This window comes from Nymphalis io, chromosome 3, assembly GCF_905147045.1.
Source record: "Nymphalis io chromosome 3, ilAglIoxx1.1, whole genome shotgun sequence".
NCBI classification, from domain to species: domain Eukaryota; kingdom Metazoa; phylum Arthropoda; class Insecta; order Lepidoptera; family Nymphalidae; genus Nymphalis; species Nymphalis io.
In genome coordinates, this window is record NC_065890.1 from 10,984,752 (window position 1) to 11,001,720 (window position 16,969).

Genomic DNA, 16,969 nt, shown 5'->3' on the forward strand with positions numbered 1-16,969 from the left:
TTTATACATAGAGTATAGACAAACTACAAAGAAAAAAAGAACATAGTGATTCCATAATTCATTGCCATTGCTAAGTCTAAAGTAAGCCAAAGTCCAGAACTTTTAATTTTATTAACAGATTTAATACTTTTATTAATTCAAATATAAAATATTATATCATAACAAGCTAAAGAAAACGTAATATTAAATTAATTAATAAGTACGATGAAGCTAGGTGGACTTCTAAGTTGCAATTCTAAGTTGCAAAAATATTTAACATAAGATAAATTGATCGTATACCTTTAGTTTTTTCGTACGAAATAAGTATGAGTTTGAATACTTGAATAATTATAAACTGACTGGTCGAAATTAAAAATAATTACTATATGAATCGTTTTTTTTAAATATAATATCAACGATTTTATAAATTAAACTGTTAATATATAATTTTGATAATCTACAGCATTATGTTCACTATAAAATTGGGCAACTCTGAATTTATCATTCAAAATTATTTTGTAAACATTTATAATTTTTAAGATAACCTTAAATATTAATATTTGGTTATTGAATTATATTTCAAAAATGGTAAACCCTATCAATATAAGCTTAAAAATGTTTAGATCAATAAATATAATTCAAAAGTCGAACATATTAAATCAAGATGTTTATAATGTTGTAAAAAATCGATGTTACGGTAAATATTTAATATTAAATCAATACTGAGTACCGGACACCTGTTTCTTTGAATCTTGTATATTTGGTATAATTTTTAGCTACACATAAAAGGTTTTATCGGCGCACTGATATTGTTCAAAATGATAAAAATTGGGAGGTGACCTTGGACCACCGTCGATTGAAAACTCCAAATGGTCGCATATTAACTGTAAATAGTGAACCTCTTGCTCGAGCCATAGCGATAGAATGGGATGCTCAAAGTGAATACATAGCTCAACCAACAATGCATTTGGTATGTATATTAAACTTACTTTTTATAATTTCTCAAGTAGAAAACATACAAATTGAAAATATATTATAAATAAAGTAATATATAATTCTATTTTGTTTTATGTTTAGACAGCTTTATGCAACACATCATTAGATAATCCAGGAAAGCTGAGTTCTCATGATATAACCAGTTACTTACTCGATTTTATTGCAACAGACACCTTACTTTTTCATTCAGAGGTCAGTATATTTCATATTGTAATGTTGTTTAATGTAATTATTATTAAGTTGTAAATAAAAAAATATACAGTGATAGACATTGCACTTAAAACATCAAGTATTACTAATATTTTTAGTATTTGGTTCTGCGACATGTGTGTCCAGCCCATTGCCACTTCAGCTAACTAATCCTTTGGGCTGTCGATAACCTTGGTTTCGCTGTCGGATCACCACATTTGTGCAGGACATGCAATATGTGCTGAGCAGCCTTGCCGATTCTTGTCCTCAAATTGGTCTTCGGATTAACTTGGAGAAAACCAAGATAATGTTCAATGAACACATTAGTCCGGAACCAATAGCTCTTAACGGAGTTCCTCTCGAAGTTGTTCAGGAGTATGTGTACCTTGGGCAAACTTTGCAGTTGGGTCGAAACAACTTCGAGAGGGAGGCATAAAGAAGAGTACAGCTAGGCTGGGCTGGGCTGCTTATAGGAAACTTGGTCAAGTCTTTTCGTCACGGATACCGCAATGCTTGAAGATAAAAGTCTTCAACAAGTGCGTCTTACCGGTTATGACCTACGGAGCCAAGACGTGGTTTAATATTATAAAATCATTTTTCCTACACATTCATGCTATTGATATTGTCTATATATATTTACTTAGATAACTTTCCATGTAATGTACTTAATTGTTTTTTAATTATTTTTATGATCACCACTGTATAATATAAAGTTTTTTTTTTTCATTGAAGGAGGAAGAATTGAAAGCATTACAAGAAAAAAAGTGGGATCCTGTATTGGAGTGGTTTAATAATCGGTTTGGAGTTAAACAAGAAGTCTCTAATGATCTCCTTCCTCCACCTATATCCACTGAGACAAGAGCTATTTTAGCAAGACATTTCTTATCCTATGACTTTCCAGCTTTAAATGGTTTGTAAACATCAATATAGATATAATTTACTTAATTATATATGGCCTAGTGGTTAGATAATGTTATAAGGCCGCATGTTCCAAGGTCCTGGTTTCAAACTCCAGGTTGGACCAATAAAATTTTATTGAGTTTTTCTGTCGAAGAATCTCAGTATCAGTCAAGAGTCTGGTAGTTGGAAATGTGTACCATCCATATTGGGTTCTAAATGTGTTGGAATACAGAGGGCATCTGTAATTGCCACACACACTTTTGCCCTATAATAGGTCTTTTGCCTAGTTTGTTTAGTATTTAGCTAAGGTATGGTATTTTTTAATTATAATTGTTTTACAGCTATGTGCTTTGGTATAGAAGCTCTCAAGTCACCAATACTCATGCTGGCCTGTGTAGATAGATTTTTAGATCCAAAAGAAGCCGTATTGTTGTCAAGACTGGAGGAGGAATATCAGGTTAGTATAAAAAAAATATATAGCTCTTAACTATCTATATGTATATAGAATTCATTTTACTTAAAACATATTTTTTGTTATTTATTATGAAAACATTTAAAAGTTTAATAATAAATGTTTTCAAACATTTTAAATACTTATAATGTAATTTTTCTACTAAGGATAAGACCATAGTCGTGTTATTACTATAAAATATGCTTATGAAGCATATCATATTTATAGTATATATGCCGTATCCTTTATTCACTATCTCCAGAAGATTGATTCTTGATGACTTATCTATTAATTTTAGTTTCATTATTCATAATGAATTCATAATGCAAAAGTTCTCTCAAAACGACAGTTACACAATTAAAAATATTATTATGGCAAAGTTTATAAAGATATTTTTTTTGTAAATTTGAAGAAAATGCGAAAATAGTGTAGTAACCGATTTCATTTTAAATATATATTGAAGGTGGACTTTTTATCTTAGGTCCTCCGATGGGGACGAGTCCCTTGGGCACACGAACTCAACCAAGCGGAGATGAGCGCCCGCGTGTCGGCTTCATTACTCGTCATACAAAGTTCTACCGAACGACACTCAGCTACTGCTAAAAAAACTCAAGGAGAACAAGACACATAATTCGTATTTTATTATATAGGTTTAAAAAAAAATAAAGAAAATTTTATTATTAGTAGTTAAAAAAATTGTATTATTTTTTAAGGTGATGGTGGAAATCACTTTCGTAATAGATAATATAAAAAGAAATCATTTATAATAGATAGAAATAATCTTTAGTAACCTTTCTTCTGTTGTGTGTGATCAAGAAGCTTGGACGACTGCTATCTTTCTATTAAACTGATTAATGATATGAGTTTAAGAATAGTTAATCAATAGTATATGGTGCGGTATTTTAGATTTTAGTATATGCTTTCAATTCTGTAGCCTTTAATATACTTACCTATTGACTAGCGAGCCAAAATTATCGAACAAAATTTACATATGAGTTGTAAACTAATTTATCCATTATTAATAGTGAAAAAAGTGCCATAAAAACTATTGAGGACCGTCACCATGGTTTCGCTTTCAAATTAGTAAAACTGTGTACCGGGTGTAATAAAAGTATATTATTTAGTCACACCTGCCTCTGACATGATTTTCAGAATGCTTCTAAAAACGATGAAAGTCAACGAGAGACGTCCATGGCTCTGACTTTTTTAGTAATCTATTTTTTATTATTTACAAAAGTGTGTGAAATGCACACCTGGCAGACCTGAATTGTTCGATTAATGAAATCGTGAAAGACTACAAAAAAATGTTCTGCTAGTATGTTTCCTCTGTGTTGTCAATTTACAGCGTTCAAAAATGTCCAAAAAAGGTATATAGGTAATTTGCTCATATGGCAGATATTAGAGTTAGTCTTAGAGAGTCGTTTACATTATTTATAAATACGAAGGCTGGCGGCAGACCATTTGAATATTCAAAAAAAAGCTATGCTTGTGCCAAGCGTTAAGTAAAAAAAATGTACGTCTTAAAATACCAATGTATGATAAGCAAATCGGTCGATTTCAAATATTCGTTTTCTTAGTATTTCTTCTTAGTGTTTACAGCTCGAAATGGGTAAAACTAAACTAACGCTACTAGAACCTTGAGCAACTTGACTTAGTAGAGATTTTTTTACAATTTCAAAACTACATCCCGCTGTAATGCATGTCTGCTTCATTGGTTTTTCTTTGTTTCCAGTGTAATATTGACGATAAACCTCAGAGGGAGACGTGAGCAAAAAATTCCCTTTTTTATTTTTACGTAGGACTTTATTAACATTGGACTAAATCGAGTACTGAAATACTCGCCATAACTTATCTTTCTTGCTTGATAGTAGTGAGGGTCGACATATTTTTCTTTAAATTATAACATATATTTTTTCGTAAGGATAAGATCATTTTAGTGCTATTACAATAAAACACAGCATATTTTTGTATATGCCGTATTTTTTTGTCAATATCCCTAGAAGTTCGCTTATATTATATTGACTGTGACTTATGTACTACTTGGCTTTACACACCATTTATGTATTTGGTTCTTTGAATGTCCTATCAAAATATACTCAATTTATATAAATATTTACATGGGTTTTGAATCGAAATTTCACTGTATTATGGGCATAGTTTTTACTGTTAAAGCTTTCGGCTGTGAAACTCCCTTATTCCAGAAGCAAGAAGTGCACGGTCATAAATTTATTAAGTAAATTTGATTTTTAACACTATCTAGCTGTTTAGTTTTGTACGTATTGTGATATGTAACGCGTGCCATAAAGAAAATTATAGCTTTACTTAAAAGTCGGTAAAAAACAACTATTGAAGTTAATTTTACAGAAGATTTTTGTTTTTTAATGCGAATTATGTTTTGACCTGACCTTACATACACCACGTATGTATGTTTAAATACGAATAATAATTCTAAGATCGTAAAATTAATTTTGGCTTAAGATTTTTTTAAATAATATACCATATATAAATTGTGATTAAAATACCTGTATTTTATATCACTCGTTTTATTATCATGTTATTAAATAGGTACGTAATGCTTTTTGCATTTAATTTAGAAGACGCGAAAAGGAAAACGTCCATTAGGCATAATTTGCAATACTCGGACAACAACAAGGACACATTGGACAAAGACGCCTACCGACTTCGTCGACTAATTGCACACAATTGGTGATATCATAGATTTTTCTTAATTTGTAAATAAATAAAGTCATTAATTCATACTTAATACAGTGCCGGGAAGTGTCCAAATTTAAGTGAGGTCAGGCGTAAGAGAATGAATAGAAATAGCAAAAACCGAATCGCGAAGTTCCGCTAAATTTAGCTGGGCGGGCGGAGTGGTGCGGCGCGCGAGTCGATACGGGCCGACCGACCTCGCTTTGTATTCCACAACGCTCGACTCGTTATTGACAATACAGACTTTAAAATCGTCATTTGATGTTATATTTTGTTCGAAATCTTATAAATAAAATTGAGTGCAAAAATGAAATTATATAAACTTTAGTACTAATTATTGGTGCTTAGCTAAGTGGAGTTTAATATGATCTAGTTTAAGAATAGCGTACCACTCCTCGTACACATTTATCTTTACGACAGTATGTAAGTATATTAATGTAAATATTTGTCTTTATGCAATAGCTTTTGTTGTATGTTCTTTATTTCACGTCTATTAATTTGGCATATCGGAATGACTAAGCCACATAGTTAATTTCTGGCCCTATTGTTTGTGACCTATTTAAGACTAATAAATTCAATTACAGTAGATTTCCAATATTGGGTGGCTTGATATATTAGAGCTAGATTAAATTACGAAGTCTTGTAATGAAATAGAATTCGTTAAAGTAAGTATATAATAATTGAATAAAATATTAAAATAACCTATGCATATTTCAGAGGTGATGAACGGTGACGTAGAAGGAGAGGCACCGCGCCTTCGCCCCCTATCAGGAGGGATTTGGACATTCTTTTCCTGGTTACGACGATCAGAGCGCTCTTTTTCGGATGAAAGTATTAATAGTGTAGGATCCGATCGTACAGTTGCCAGTTTTGATTTCTTAGCTCCATTTCATTATAAAAACGTGAACCCTCTTATTTTACCGCAAAGACCTCTCACAGATACTTACAAAAAAAGACTTCATGAGAGAAATCTTCAACGGCAATACGACCGTGATCTTACCTTACGTCGTAAATACGGTCTCTATACAGAAGAAGGATTAGGTTACGACGCTTTTAGTTTACCACCAGCGCGAAAAATACCCAAAGATTCTATACAAAATAGACAACGACGTGCAATAAGCGAAAGTACCATACAACCGCGAGCTGCTTACGTGCCGGGAAAGCGCCGTGCTCCTTTACCACCCACGGTTGTTAATTCAACCTCCTTACCTCGATATTATAAAAGAAAAAGACCAGCGCCTAAACCCCCACTAAAATTAACAGAACATAACAAAGAAAACGTTGAAATAAAAGAAAAGATTCAAATGAGTTCAAAGTCTATTTTCGATAAACATTCTTGCGACAGTGACAATAAGATAACTGAGCTTAAAACTGTCAAAAACACAAAAAAAGATCATTCAAGTAAAGAAGTTAAATTAAGATCAGAAAAAAGTTTTCTAAAACATATTTTTGATAGTAAAAAAAGAAACTCAGCCATTGATACAAATTATATTAAAGTTCTTCCTAGTATAAGTGAATTAGATAAACAAGCGGCTGAAATAATACAGACAAAGAAATTATTGAACGCCGGAATAGAATTTCAGACCGAGGGTGCCTGGATTTGTACAAATTGCTTAAGAAAATATGACGCAACTATAATCTCATGTATATACTGTGTGAAAGGAAATGCTTACGAACGCAATAAAGTTGATTTAAAAGTAACAACAACCGCGTCTAATATGTGCACACAAACAGATCACAATGCGTTTAAATCAAATAAAAAAAATGAAGTTGAGGATAAGAAACAACTTAAAAAGATGTTAAAGGAGATGAAAGACTCTTTGCCTAAAAAATCTAAGAATTGTGAAGGGAATATTGTTGAAACTAAACATACTATATTAGCAGCAACAGAGACGCCAACATTACGTATAGGATCAATTAGAGACGATAAAAGTAGTGCCCAAGACAAATTGAATGTTGAAAATTATTTTGAAAAAGAATCTGAAAGAAGACTCAAAATTCAAAGTGCCAAAGATATGTTTTTAACATCTCAACCAGGTTCTTCAAAACAAATGCCTCCAATTTCAAAATATATTGAGAGTAATGTAAAAGCTATGAAAATGAAATTACACAATGATATCAATAATTCTAGCAAAGATGGAGTTCAAACGCTATCTTCAAGTTCATCTAGTGATGAAAATATTAAAAAACAATTACTAAACAATGAAAAAATTCCATTATTAAAAAAATCTATTAAACATGAACGGGAAAAAGAGGCAAATAACGAAACAAGATTGAATTTAAACGGTCTTCAACCTCGGTTACCTGATAAAAATAAAATATTGTCTTCTGCCGATCGGCTCATCACGAAATCAGCTTTTGAAATCGAATTGTCATCATCAACAGAGGAACGAAAAATTGCTTCGAAAGAAAATCCTACCGGCCAACCCACGCATAAGATTAAGAATTTAAAAATTGCTCTTCATAATACAGAGAAGACTAACAGTTTATTGGAAAAGAAACAACTAAATAATGATGTAAGGTTCATAAAAAATAAAGTAACGACGGAAAATTCAAAAAATATTGAGGATAGTGAAAAAATTGCGCCAAAACCTGAACTAAAGATAAAGCCAGAGATAACAACAAACAAAAAAAATGAAAATTTTCATTTAGTAGTAGAGAATTTACATAATCAAGTACAAAAAATGGAAAGTAATACAAATGCACTATTAACAAATAATAATTTGCATACACCTTTAAAAATATCATCTTTGTTAAATCCGTTTTACTGCCCCAAATATAATAGTCCAGATGAAAACAGCAAGGTTTCTGAAATAGATGACGTTAAAAAGTTAGTAGTTAAACAAATAAAAATATCTGAAAATGAAAATAATATATCATCACCAAATATCTCTAAATTACCGTCTGCAAGCTCATCAAGTACTAATGACTTAAAAAATGATGTATCAACAACAAGGGAAAAGAAAGCAACAACAATTGAAGAATCAAAACAAGAAGTAGTAAAACCAACACTAAATACTATTTCAACTGCAACAACTTCTAGTAATAATATAGATCATCATGCCCAACGTAGGGATTTAATAAATCAACTTGAGCAGTCAATTGCCAAAGGTGACGAACAAACAGCTGCGGCAGCTGCAGCCAAACTCGCAAAACTTAAATTATCATGTTCTGTACTGTCGTTCTCATCTCAAATAGTTGGAGGCCCTTTAACTCCAAACAAAAAGGAACTTTGTAAAGGTAGTGTAATAGATAAAAAACTACTCCAACCCCATGAAAATTTAGAAACAACTATGAAAACAGAAGTAAAAACCAGTATATCAACACAAGAATCATCAAAATTCACTAATGATATTGTAGTTACTGAAAATAAATCTGCAGGTGTCATTGCAGACGAACCAGTATCATCAACATCTAGACAAATGCACGATGAAATACTTCCGTGAGTAAAATCTATTCCTATTATAATTTATTTTAAATTCATATTTCTTTATTTTATTCAATAAATATAGCTCTTAAGAGTAAATATATAATTTCTTACTATTCAAAAAACACTTTCGTTATTTGTAAGTAAAATTGCGCCCATATAAAAAATTTTGATATTATTTTAGAATTGATGTTTGGATTGAAGACAAAGATGCAACAAGGGGACCAATCCGTTTGCTGGTCACTAGAAAAGCAGTGTTGGGAGAATTAAAAAGGCAAGCAGAAAAGTCGTTAGGTCTACAAATTGGCTTGCAACGCTGGATTATTGGAAAAACACTTTGTTCCAATGACAGTACACCTCTTATCGCTCTTGCTGGTCCCGATCTCATTGCTCCATTTTACTTGTGCTTGGTTGAATCTGGTTAGTGTCAGTTTTATAAAATTTGAAAGTTTTTTATTTCGTGAAATTTTAATATTATTTAATTACTTTTATTGTACTGATGAATTACATATTTTTTTAGAAACAAATAAAGATAAAATCTATGTAACTAAAAATGAAATTGATAAAAATAACGATATTATTGAAGCGAAAAACATAGACTCTAGCGATGTTTACAAGGAATTGATGAAATTAGAACAACAAGCTCTTGTTCCTAACTCCGAAGAATTCGAATGTGGGGTTTGTATTGAGCAATGTGCCATAGAGGAAGGCGTTGTCCTTAGGGAATGTATACATACATTTTGTAGGGAGTGTCTCGCTGATGTCGTCCGTCACTGTACGGAACCAGTAGTTTCATGCCCAGCTATAGCTTGTCTTGGGACTTTACAAGAACGCGAAATACGCGCACTGCTCTCTCCAGAAGATTATGAGAAATGGCTAGCAAGAAGCTTAGCTGCAGCAGAAAGTGGTACACGAAATACATTTCATTGTCGTACACGAGATTGTACAGGTTGGGCCTTTTGTGAACCTGAGGTTCGAAGATTTCCATGCCCCGTTTGTAATCACACCAACTGTATACCTTGTCAGGTATTGATCTTTTTTTAAAAATATATTTTAAGTTTCGAATACGAACAGAAAACAATATTGTCAAAAATATATTATACTATTGTTTCTTTATTTATAGGCTGTTCACGACGGTGAAACTTGTGATCAATACCAAATTAAACTTCGTGCAGCTGTAACTGCTGTCGAAACTGATCAAACTGATGTAGGAACTCAAGCTTTGTTGAAATCACTAATAGATCGTGGTGAAGCACTTGAGTGTCCCGAATGTAAGGCTGTTATTACAAAAAAATGGGGCTGCGATTGGATTAAGTGTTCAGCTTGTAAAACTGAGATATGTTGGGTAACGAAAGGACGCCGCTGGGGCCCAGGTGGAAAGGGTGACACTACAGGAGGATGTCGTTGTGGAATTGACGGTAAAAGGTGCCATCCCTCGTGCGGTTATTGTCATTAAATATATATTTAATTATGTACATCATCACTAGTGTTGTATTTTGTTAAAGCTGTATAATTGTGTAACAAATGAATATAAAAAGTATAACTTACTATATTTTAAAATTAGTTCTTTTTTTTGTTTCACTATTTTTCTTCACAGTAATTTTAATATAAACTTGAGTATAAAATCTTGTGGGATTTTGTTTTTTATTTATTTCCGATTTTCTCATGTAGCTGTTGTTTTTATGTCCATTATTATTGATTTTGTTTTGAAAAATATTCCATATTTGATATACAAAAGAAATTATTTCAAAGGTGCATATTTTCATTCATGATTAAAGTTTAATCAAATCAATAACCTTATAAAAAAGGCGCTTTTTTTTGTCTTTTAAGTAAATTCAGTCATATTTGCTTAGCTAATTACATATTCAATTAGTCATCAATCTTTTTTATGAATTATACTACAATAATTTGGTTCCATGTTTATAAATATTACAATTAATCAAATTGTTAATTAGCTACACTAAATATTAAAACGCTCATAAGTAGATGTTGCCTAAATTTTGTCGTTGTATATGAGGAGATAATATAGAAAAAAGGCTAGAAAGTTGTCTAAAAGGTCTATTAAAAAAATAGCAAAATGAATACAAATTCCATTCAGGCTACTCAGATGAGTATACATATAATTAAAATGTAGCTGAGCCACATCTTTATGGTAATAGTCATTATCCACAAATAGCTTATATACAACATTTATCAGTCAATACTGCCTCATGCAAAAACCACTAGAAATTGTTGTAATTTGGCATGACGATAATTGTGTGTAGATCACAAATAATAAATATTAAATGTTTCATTTTCCTAAGAAAACACAAATACTAGTTTGAGCTAACATCACACCTAAACTATGAGCGTCTTAAATTGATAATTTACTAACTTGTTTTACTTTGATTACTGTTGATACATTTTTTATTGTTCAAAATATAATACAAATTTAGTGTTTATTTATTTGGCTTTAGTTAGTTGAGTATGTATATAGGTGATTAGAACCCTAATTATACACTATGTTACGTTTTATCATTCCATTGGTCATAGTAGTAGAGGTTAGGTCATTAAAACCTGAGAATTATGTCCTAAAGTTCAATTCAGTCATTTGACAATATTAATAAATTATATAAGGAAAGTATACTGATTAATTATTTGCTAATCGTTCAATCAATATGCAAGTTTTTTTTTTTTTCAGCCTTTTGCTGTCCACTGCTGGACGAAAGCCTAGACGGAAGCATAGAACGCTAACCATCCCGATCTTGGGCAGTCCGCATCCATCCCGAACTATTAAGAATATTTTAATAATATATAATTTTGTAACATTATCTTTGTTATAAGTATATATTATATAAGATTAGAAATCATTAGAGTGACTAAACACATTCTTCAGGCACCTTAGGAACTTTATCCCAGATGTGAATATTCATTGAAAGATTATTAGGAGTATATTATGTAAAAATAAAAGCATTATTCAGAACTTATTTGTATTCCTTAACTATTGTATAGTCTGGAAAAATACTCAGAAATATTTAAAAACTAAATATTTTACATTTCCCATTAATGTAGTCGATATAGTAGACCATCTTCACTTATTTATGTTGTTTCTTTCACTTAAAATAGAAGAATAAGCATCACTGCACAAACACACTAATAGCGACGCATTCCGGGAGGACCACGGCTACCAGGGCCACCTCTACCCATCCCTGGTGGTGCACCCATCATGCCTGGTGGAGGGCCTCCCATCATAGGGCCACCTCGCATTTGTGGAGGTGCTGATAATTGCCCTCGGGCACCAGGAGCCATATGTTGTTGTGACGGTCCCCCAACACCACGAGCTGGTCCTTGTAAGCCTGGTGGGGCTCCTCCGAGTCCAACGCCGCGACCTGCTGCCCTGCCAGCTCCCGGCCCACCCATAGCACCAGGTAGTGGGACCCGGGGTAAGCCTTCTTCAGGTGGCGGAGGTCCTTCAATTGTTAGAGACACTATATTCTCGCCACGCAGAAGTACAAAACCTAGAGTCCTTTTTTCTTCTCGGTCTGCAGTTTTGTTGTTTTTAGATTTGATTTTTCTAAATTCTTCGCAGTCTCCCAAAATTAAATTCATATGTTTGTCAAATGCTTTAAAAGTGCCAATAAAAGTACGTGAATCTTGTAAAATCACCCTTACTCGATAATTGATATGCTGTTGCATCTTATTATTCTTTCCGATCGTCTGAAATGAATGAAATAAGTTTAAAAATGTTTTTGATACAAACAAACATTGCGATGTTTTGTTCATGTAAATGAAAATATTATTAATCTTAATTAATATTCGTAAATAGAATATTATGAGAATAAAATATTATAAAAATACATCCAACAACTGCAATGTTTTGCATTCAGTTTTATTAATAAATATTATTAAAGAATAATAGATTTAATAAACTGCCTTAAGAAAAATATTAAAATTACCATTTTTAAAAATCGATTAATTAGAAGATTAAAGATGAAAATCAGGCGATATATTAGCGCCAAAACAAAACCATAAAGACAAGACGCTGTTTTAACCGGGTAGATACGTCAAAACCAAAAGTCACAACTACAAAACAAATATGGTGGATATTTACATTTGGCATAGATAAAAAATAATATTAGTTCGTTAGTTAATTTAACAAATTTTATGTTAACATATGTCGAAAGCTTTGCTCATTTTATGTATCAATGAATATATTGCTAGTTCATTTTTAGTCATCTTCATTATATATGAATTAAATAGCGCCATCTGTGGTTTCTTTAGTAAACTATAATCAAAACAGTACCTCTAAAATCGATAAAACATTGCTGTGCTGACGAAGCAGAATCTACAATAATTTACAGTAATTTAATATACATTATTAGGGATTTTACTTACCAATTTAAAAAACGATTTATTCAAAAATAGCAACCTTTTTTATTATTTACTTACATTTCCAAAGTAGTTTAATTCATATTTTACGTTTTTACATTTTGATTAATTAAGTTAGATAATTATTAAGTTTGTAGTTCCTTACTAAATGGTTGTACATTAGTAAGCCTCATACAAAGCGCCTTTATATTGCACGTCTTAATTGAATGTTATTCTCCTATATTCTATATTTAAGGTTTATTGGTAAACAATAGCCTTTTCTTTTTTTTCTTTATATATTATGACAATCGAAAGGCTATTCTTTTTCCAGACAAACACTTGAATTTCGCTTACCCAACACGGCAATTAAAAATTATTTAGCTCTGGCAGCATTGTATCTAGCAGGTATTGAATTTAAAATATTGATGCTAAAATGTATAATATGTTTATGTTATCACTCCACTGCATTATCCACTTTGCATATTATTTTATTTTATATATAATGCACATAAAATTATTTCGAATTACTGTATAATGTATACAGCGATTTACAAAATTATTTTAGTTGAAACTCGAAATATTACATGCAAGTTACAGTTGTTCTATAAATATTTCTAGTTTTTTAATCAGATTCAATAATACTGGCTTGGAGTTTTTCTCATGAAACTGTTCCATTTTTGATAAGATCTATTATAGAAACTTAATAGGTGTATGAAAATAAGATAAATAAAACGCAACGCAAGATAAATAAATATACTCTTTATATTAATATTGTCTACTAAAAATTTTATTCTTCGTACGCTTGTACATCTATTTTATTTGAGTGCATTTTTTAATATAATTTAAATTATACAACATATTTTAAGCGTCGATATTGTACATGTATCTAACTACATTAAACTACTGATGTGACTGATTCATAATTAAATAATCTAATTATATATTGTCAAATTTCATGTTTGCCTTCATCGCTTACACCACCAATGCGCCACCAACCTTGGGAACTAAGATATTATGTCCCTTGTGCCTGTAATTACACTGGCTCACTCACCCTCCAAACCGGAACACATGCTCTGTACGTAAAAACCGTAGAAAATAATGTCCGAGAGATTTTCTCAATATTGTATTTTACAAAAACAACTCGAAGTCGCCTTTTTGTCAAAAATAACGCCATTTGAATGATTAAATACAGTATTAAGTCATGCGTTATTATTTTAAACAAGTTAGTCAAGTTCCTTTTCAGTTTTATTAAAGTGAATAAGGGAGGGAAGTAGGTACTCGAAAGTATTATGTAGATAATGTCCATGGTAACTTTACGTGTGTATTAGTAAGCACTTACTAAGTTAGCAAGTTCTTTATTTATGAACTCACAAATTTTATGTTTTTGAAAGGTAAAAGTGCTCTCCGACAAAATTATTATTATATATATATATATATATCGTGTTTAATCTGAATATATATAAGTTTCGCCATACTACGAAAATTGACTAAAACATTATTTACAATAGGGGTTTTATTTGAACATTTAATTTATATATTTTGAGGAGTTCCTAATATAAATACTTATACGTAGAATAATTACTTAGGTCGTTGGAAAAAAAAATTAAGTACTGATGATTAAGTAAATATTAGGAAAAACAATGAAAAAAAACCGTTAACTTATAATTTTTTTACTTAAGAATAGTAACACATAATATAAATACAAAACTTATTCTATTAATATTGACAGCACAAAACGTTTAAACATCTAATTAGTCTTTTTTCAAGATTAAAATTTAAAACAATACATTCATTGCAGCATTACAAAAAACTTTAAATCTAGCTCACGGCACTAATGATGATGATCCTTGTATGCTCTTCTAAACTATCACTACAGACCCATACAGTCATCTTACAGCCTTCGATTAGAATAAAGCCTTATTAGCTAACTTGAACATCGAATTATTGAGAAAACTTTTCAAACAAATGCTACGAAGAATCTGTAGCAGGAGGTGCGAACTGTATAACGGATGTATGACGTACTATTGGCTCCACTTGCACAGATTCTACTTGTGGAATGATTTTACGTTTTCGGGGAGGAAGCGAGGAAGGAGCGAGTGTCATGACTGTCATGGATGTATTTATAGCAGGCGGCGACGGAGACGGTAGAGGTGAAGCAAACGGTGGCGGCGTAGAAGTTGTCTGCATCGACGTCGGTATTGGGCAAGGCGGTGACGGTGGGGAACTAGGTGGCGTAGGGGGTAACTGTTGTAGTGCAGCTTCTACAATGTCGCACATAACATTGCCTTTTACGACTAATGGTACGGTGTACTGCGTAGCCGTCGGTGCTCTAGGTGTCTCCGCTCCGTGTTCCTTATATATGTGGGCCTCCATCTGCTTCTTAGTGTTAAAGGTCCCATCGCATACTGTACAACGATAGCAACGTTCGCCGAAATGTTGAAAACGATGCAGTTTTAACACGTGATTGTAACCGAAATCCCGAAGACATATTTCACATGTATAGGGACGTTCTCCAGTGTGAGTACGCGAATGCACTTTGAGTTGCTTAGAGCAAGTGAACCCCTTGCCGCAGCCGGGCGCAGGGCAGCGATAAGGCTTTTCACCGGTGTGCGTACGAAGATGGATTACTAATTGTCCCGACTGTATGAATGTTTTGTGGCAATGTGGGCAGGCATGCGGCCTCTCACCAGTATGTATCCTAGCGTGACGATGCAGTTTACCGGAATGTTCGAACGCAGCTCCGCAAACTCCGCATCTATAAGGTCGCTCTTTAGTATGAATCCGTCGATGCACTTGAAGATTTTCCTTCACACTGAACATCTTGTGGCAGTATTCACATTCGAAGGGTCGTTCCCCTGTGTGAGTTCTATAGTGGCGCACCAAACGCGCCGGCACGGCGAAAGTCTTGTGACAAACATCACATCTGTGAGCATCAGCGGCGACTCGATGTGAGCGTGTGTGAGCTGTTAGTGCACTCCGAGTCGAAAGCCTCAACCCGCATTCTTTGCATTGGTGTTCACGTTCTTCTTCGCCTGGAGAATAAGATATGATTTCAAAAGTAGTCGACAAATTATTCATATTATTAATATGGTTAATAGAGCAATTAACGGTGGGCATAAGCTATTAACGTTTTATCGCGACGACCGTTCACAGTACAATGTCTGTTGTGGATGGTATGCGCGATCAGGAATATCAGGATGCACATACTACGGCCACATAGGGGTGCGGATAGGAAGGGGGGGAGCGCGGAACGAGGCAAAGTGAATGTCCTCCGGCAGCACGTGGAGGCCCGCACCGCGGTTTCGAACCGATAGTGCCGCGGTGGGCCTCCACGTGTTTGGGCCACCGACCCCGTGTCCGCACTGTACCCCGCGCCGCGCTCACCCGCTCGCTCTGCCCCCACTTTCATTATATCCTCAATACTTGTATATATTTTATATTTATTACTTCACTTTTAGGATTCGGTATCGCGTTAATTGGGTTAACTTTAGAATATTTTTCGATACTATTAAATTTTACTCAAACACATAAATTATTACACTTATTATATCTACGGTTTATTTGAATGCGTAATGGACTGGGAAATACAAATCACTTTACATTATACTTTTTTTTTAATAAGTAAAAAAGAGCAGTTAGACACTGAAACCTAAATTAAAATGATGAATTCTTATTTAAAACTTACAAATATTTTTATGTACGTAACTTTACATTAATAGTTATGGGATAATAAACTTATTCTCACCTATCATGTTCAATGATGATGATTTATTTCCAAGTGTCAATGGCGTCAGTGTTGGTGTAGGTTGTGTAGTCGAGTACGACGCTGGACAAGACTGGCGCGAGCGTGCACTCCACAGACGGTCCGCGGCTGAATGCGGAATCCGCGAGCAGCGAGCTCACTGCTACGTACAGGCCGCGCATTTGTCCTCCGCTCTCCTCTACTTAGGGTGTCATCTATTTTAAGG

General features: G+C 33.0%; 4 protein-coding genes across 4 annotated transcripts; 2 read left to right on the top strand and 2 right to left on the bottom strand.

The window, feature by feature from the left end:
• Nucleotides 1–493: 493 nt before the first annotated feature.
• Nucleotides 494–3,211, top strand: LOC126781181 (ATP synthase mitochondrial F1 complex assembly factor 2). The gene is made up of 6 exons (XM_050506023.1): nucleotides 494–676; nucleotides 756–949; nucleotides 1,057–1,167; nucleotides 1,897–2,074; nucleotides 2,406–2,521; nucleotides 2,997–3,211. The coding sequence occupies exons 1-6, from the start codon at nucleotides 565–567 to the stop codon at nucleotides 3,144–3,146; spliced, it is 861 nt and encodes a 286-aa protein (XP_050361980.1). The 5' UTR covers nucleotides 494–564; the 3' UTR covers nucleotides 3,147–3,211.
• Nucleotides 3,212–5,162: 1,951 nt separating this feature from the next.
• On the top strand, nucleotides 5,163–10,289 carry LOC126781272 (uncharacterized). The gene is made up of 5 exons (XM_050506165.1): nucleotides 5,163–5,650; nucleotides 5,945–8,669; nucleotides 8,839–9,074; nucleotides 9,175–9,680; nucleotides 9,778–10,289. The coding sequence occupies exons 2-5, from the start codon at nucleotides 5,950–5,952 to the stop codon at nucleotides 10,108–10,110; spliced, it is 3,795 nt and encodes a 1,264-aa protein (XP_050362122.1). The 5' UTR covers nucleotides 5,163–5,650; nucleotides 5,945–5,949; the 3' UTR covers nucleotides 10,111–10,289.
• Nucleotides 10,290–11,606: 1,317 nt separating this feature from the next.
• Nucleotides 11,607–12,722, bottom strand: LOC126781417 (small nuclear ribonucleoprotein-associated protein B). Its single transcript, XM_050506385.1, has 2 exons — nucleotides 12,590–12,722; nucleotides 11,607–12,350 (listed from the first exon to the last, which is right to left on the bottom strand). Exons 1-2 carry the CDS (start codon nucleotides 12,590–12,592, stop codon nucleotides 11,787–11,789), a joined length of 567 nt encoding a protein of 188 aa, XP_050362342.1. The 5' UTR covers nucleotides 12,593–12,722; the 3' UTR covers nucleotides 11,607–11,786.
• Nucleotides 12,723–14,627: 1,905 nt separating this feature from the next.
• LOC126781402 (Krueppel homolog 1-like) lies at nucleotides 14,628–16,969 on the bottom strand. Its single transcript, XM_050506363.1, has 2 exons — nucleotides 16,747–16,969; nucleotides 14,628–16,033 (listed from the first exon to the last, which is right to left on the bottom strand). The coding sequence occupies exons 1-2, from the start codon at nucleotides 16,751–16,753 to the stop codon at nucleotides 14,970–14,972; spliced, it is 1,071 nt and encodes a 356-aa protein (XP_050362320.1). The 5' UTR covers nucleotides 16,754–16,969; the 3' UTR covers nucleotides 14,628–14,969.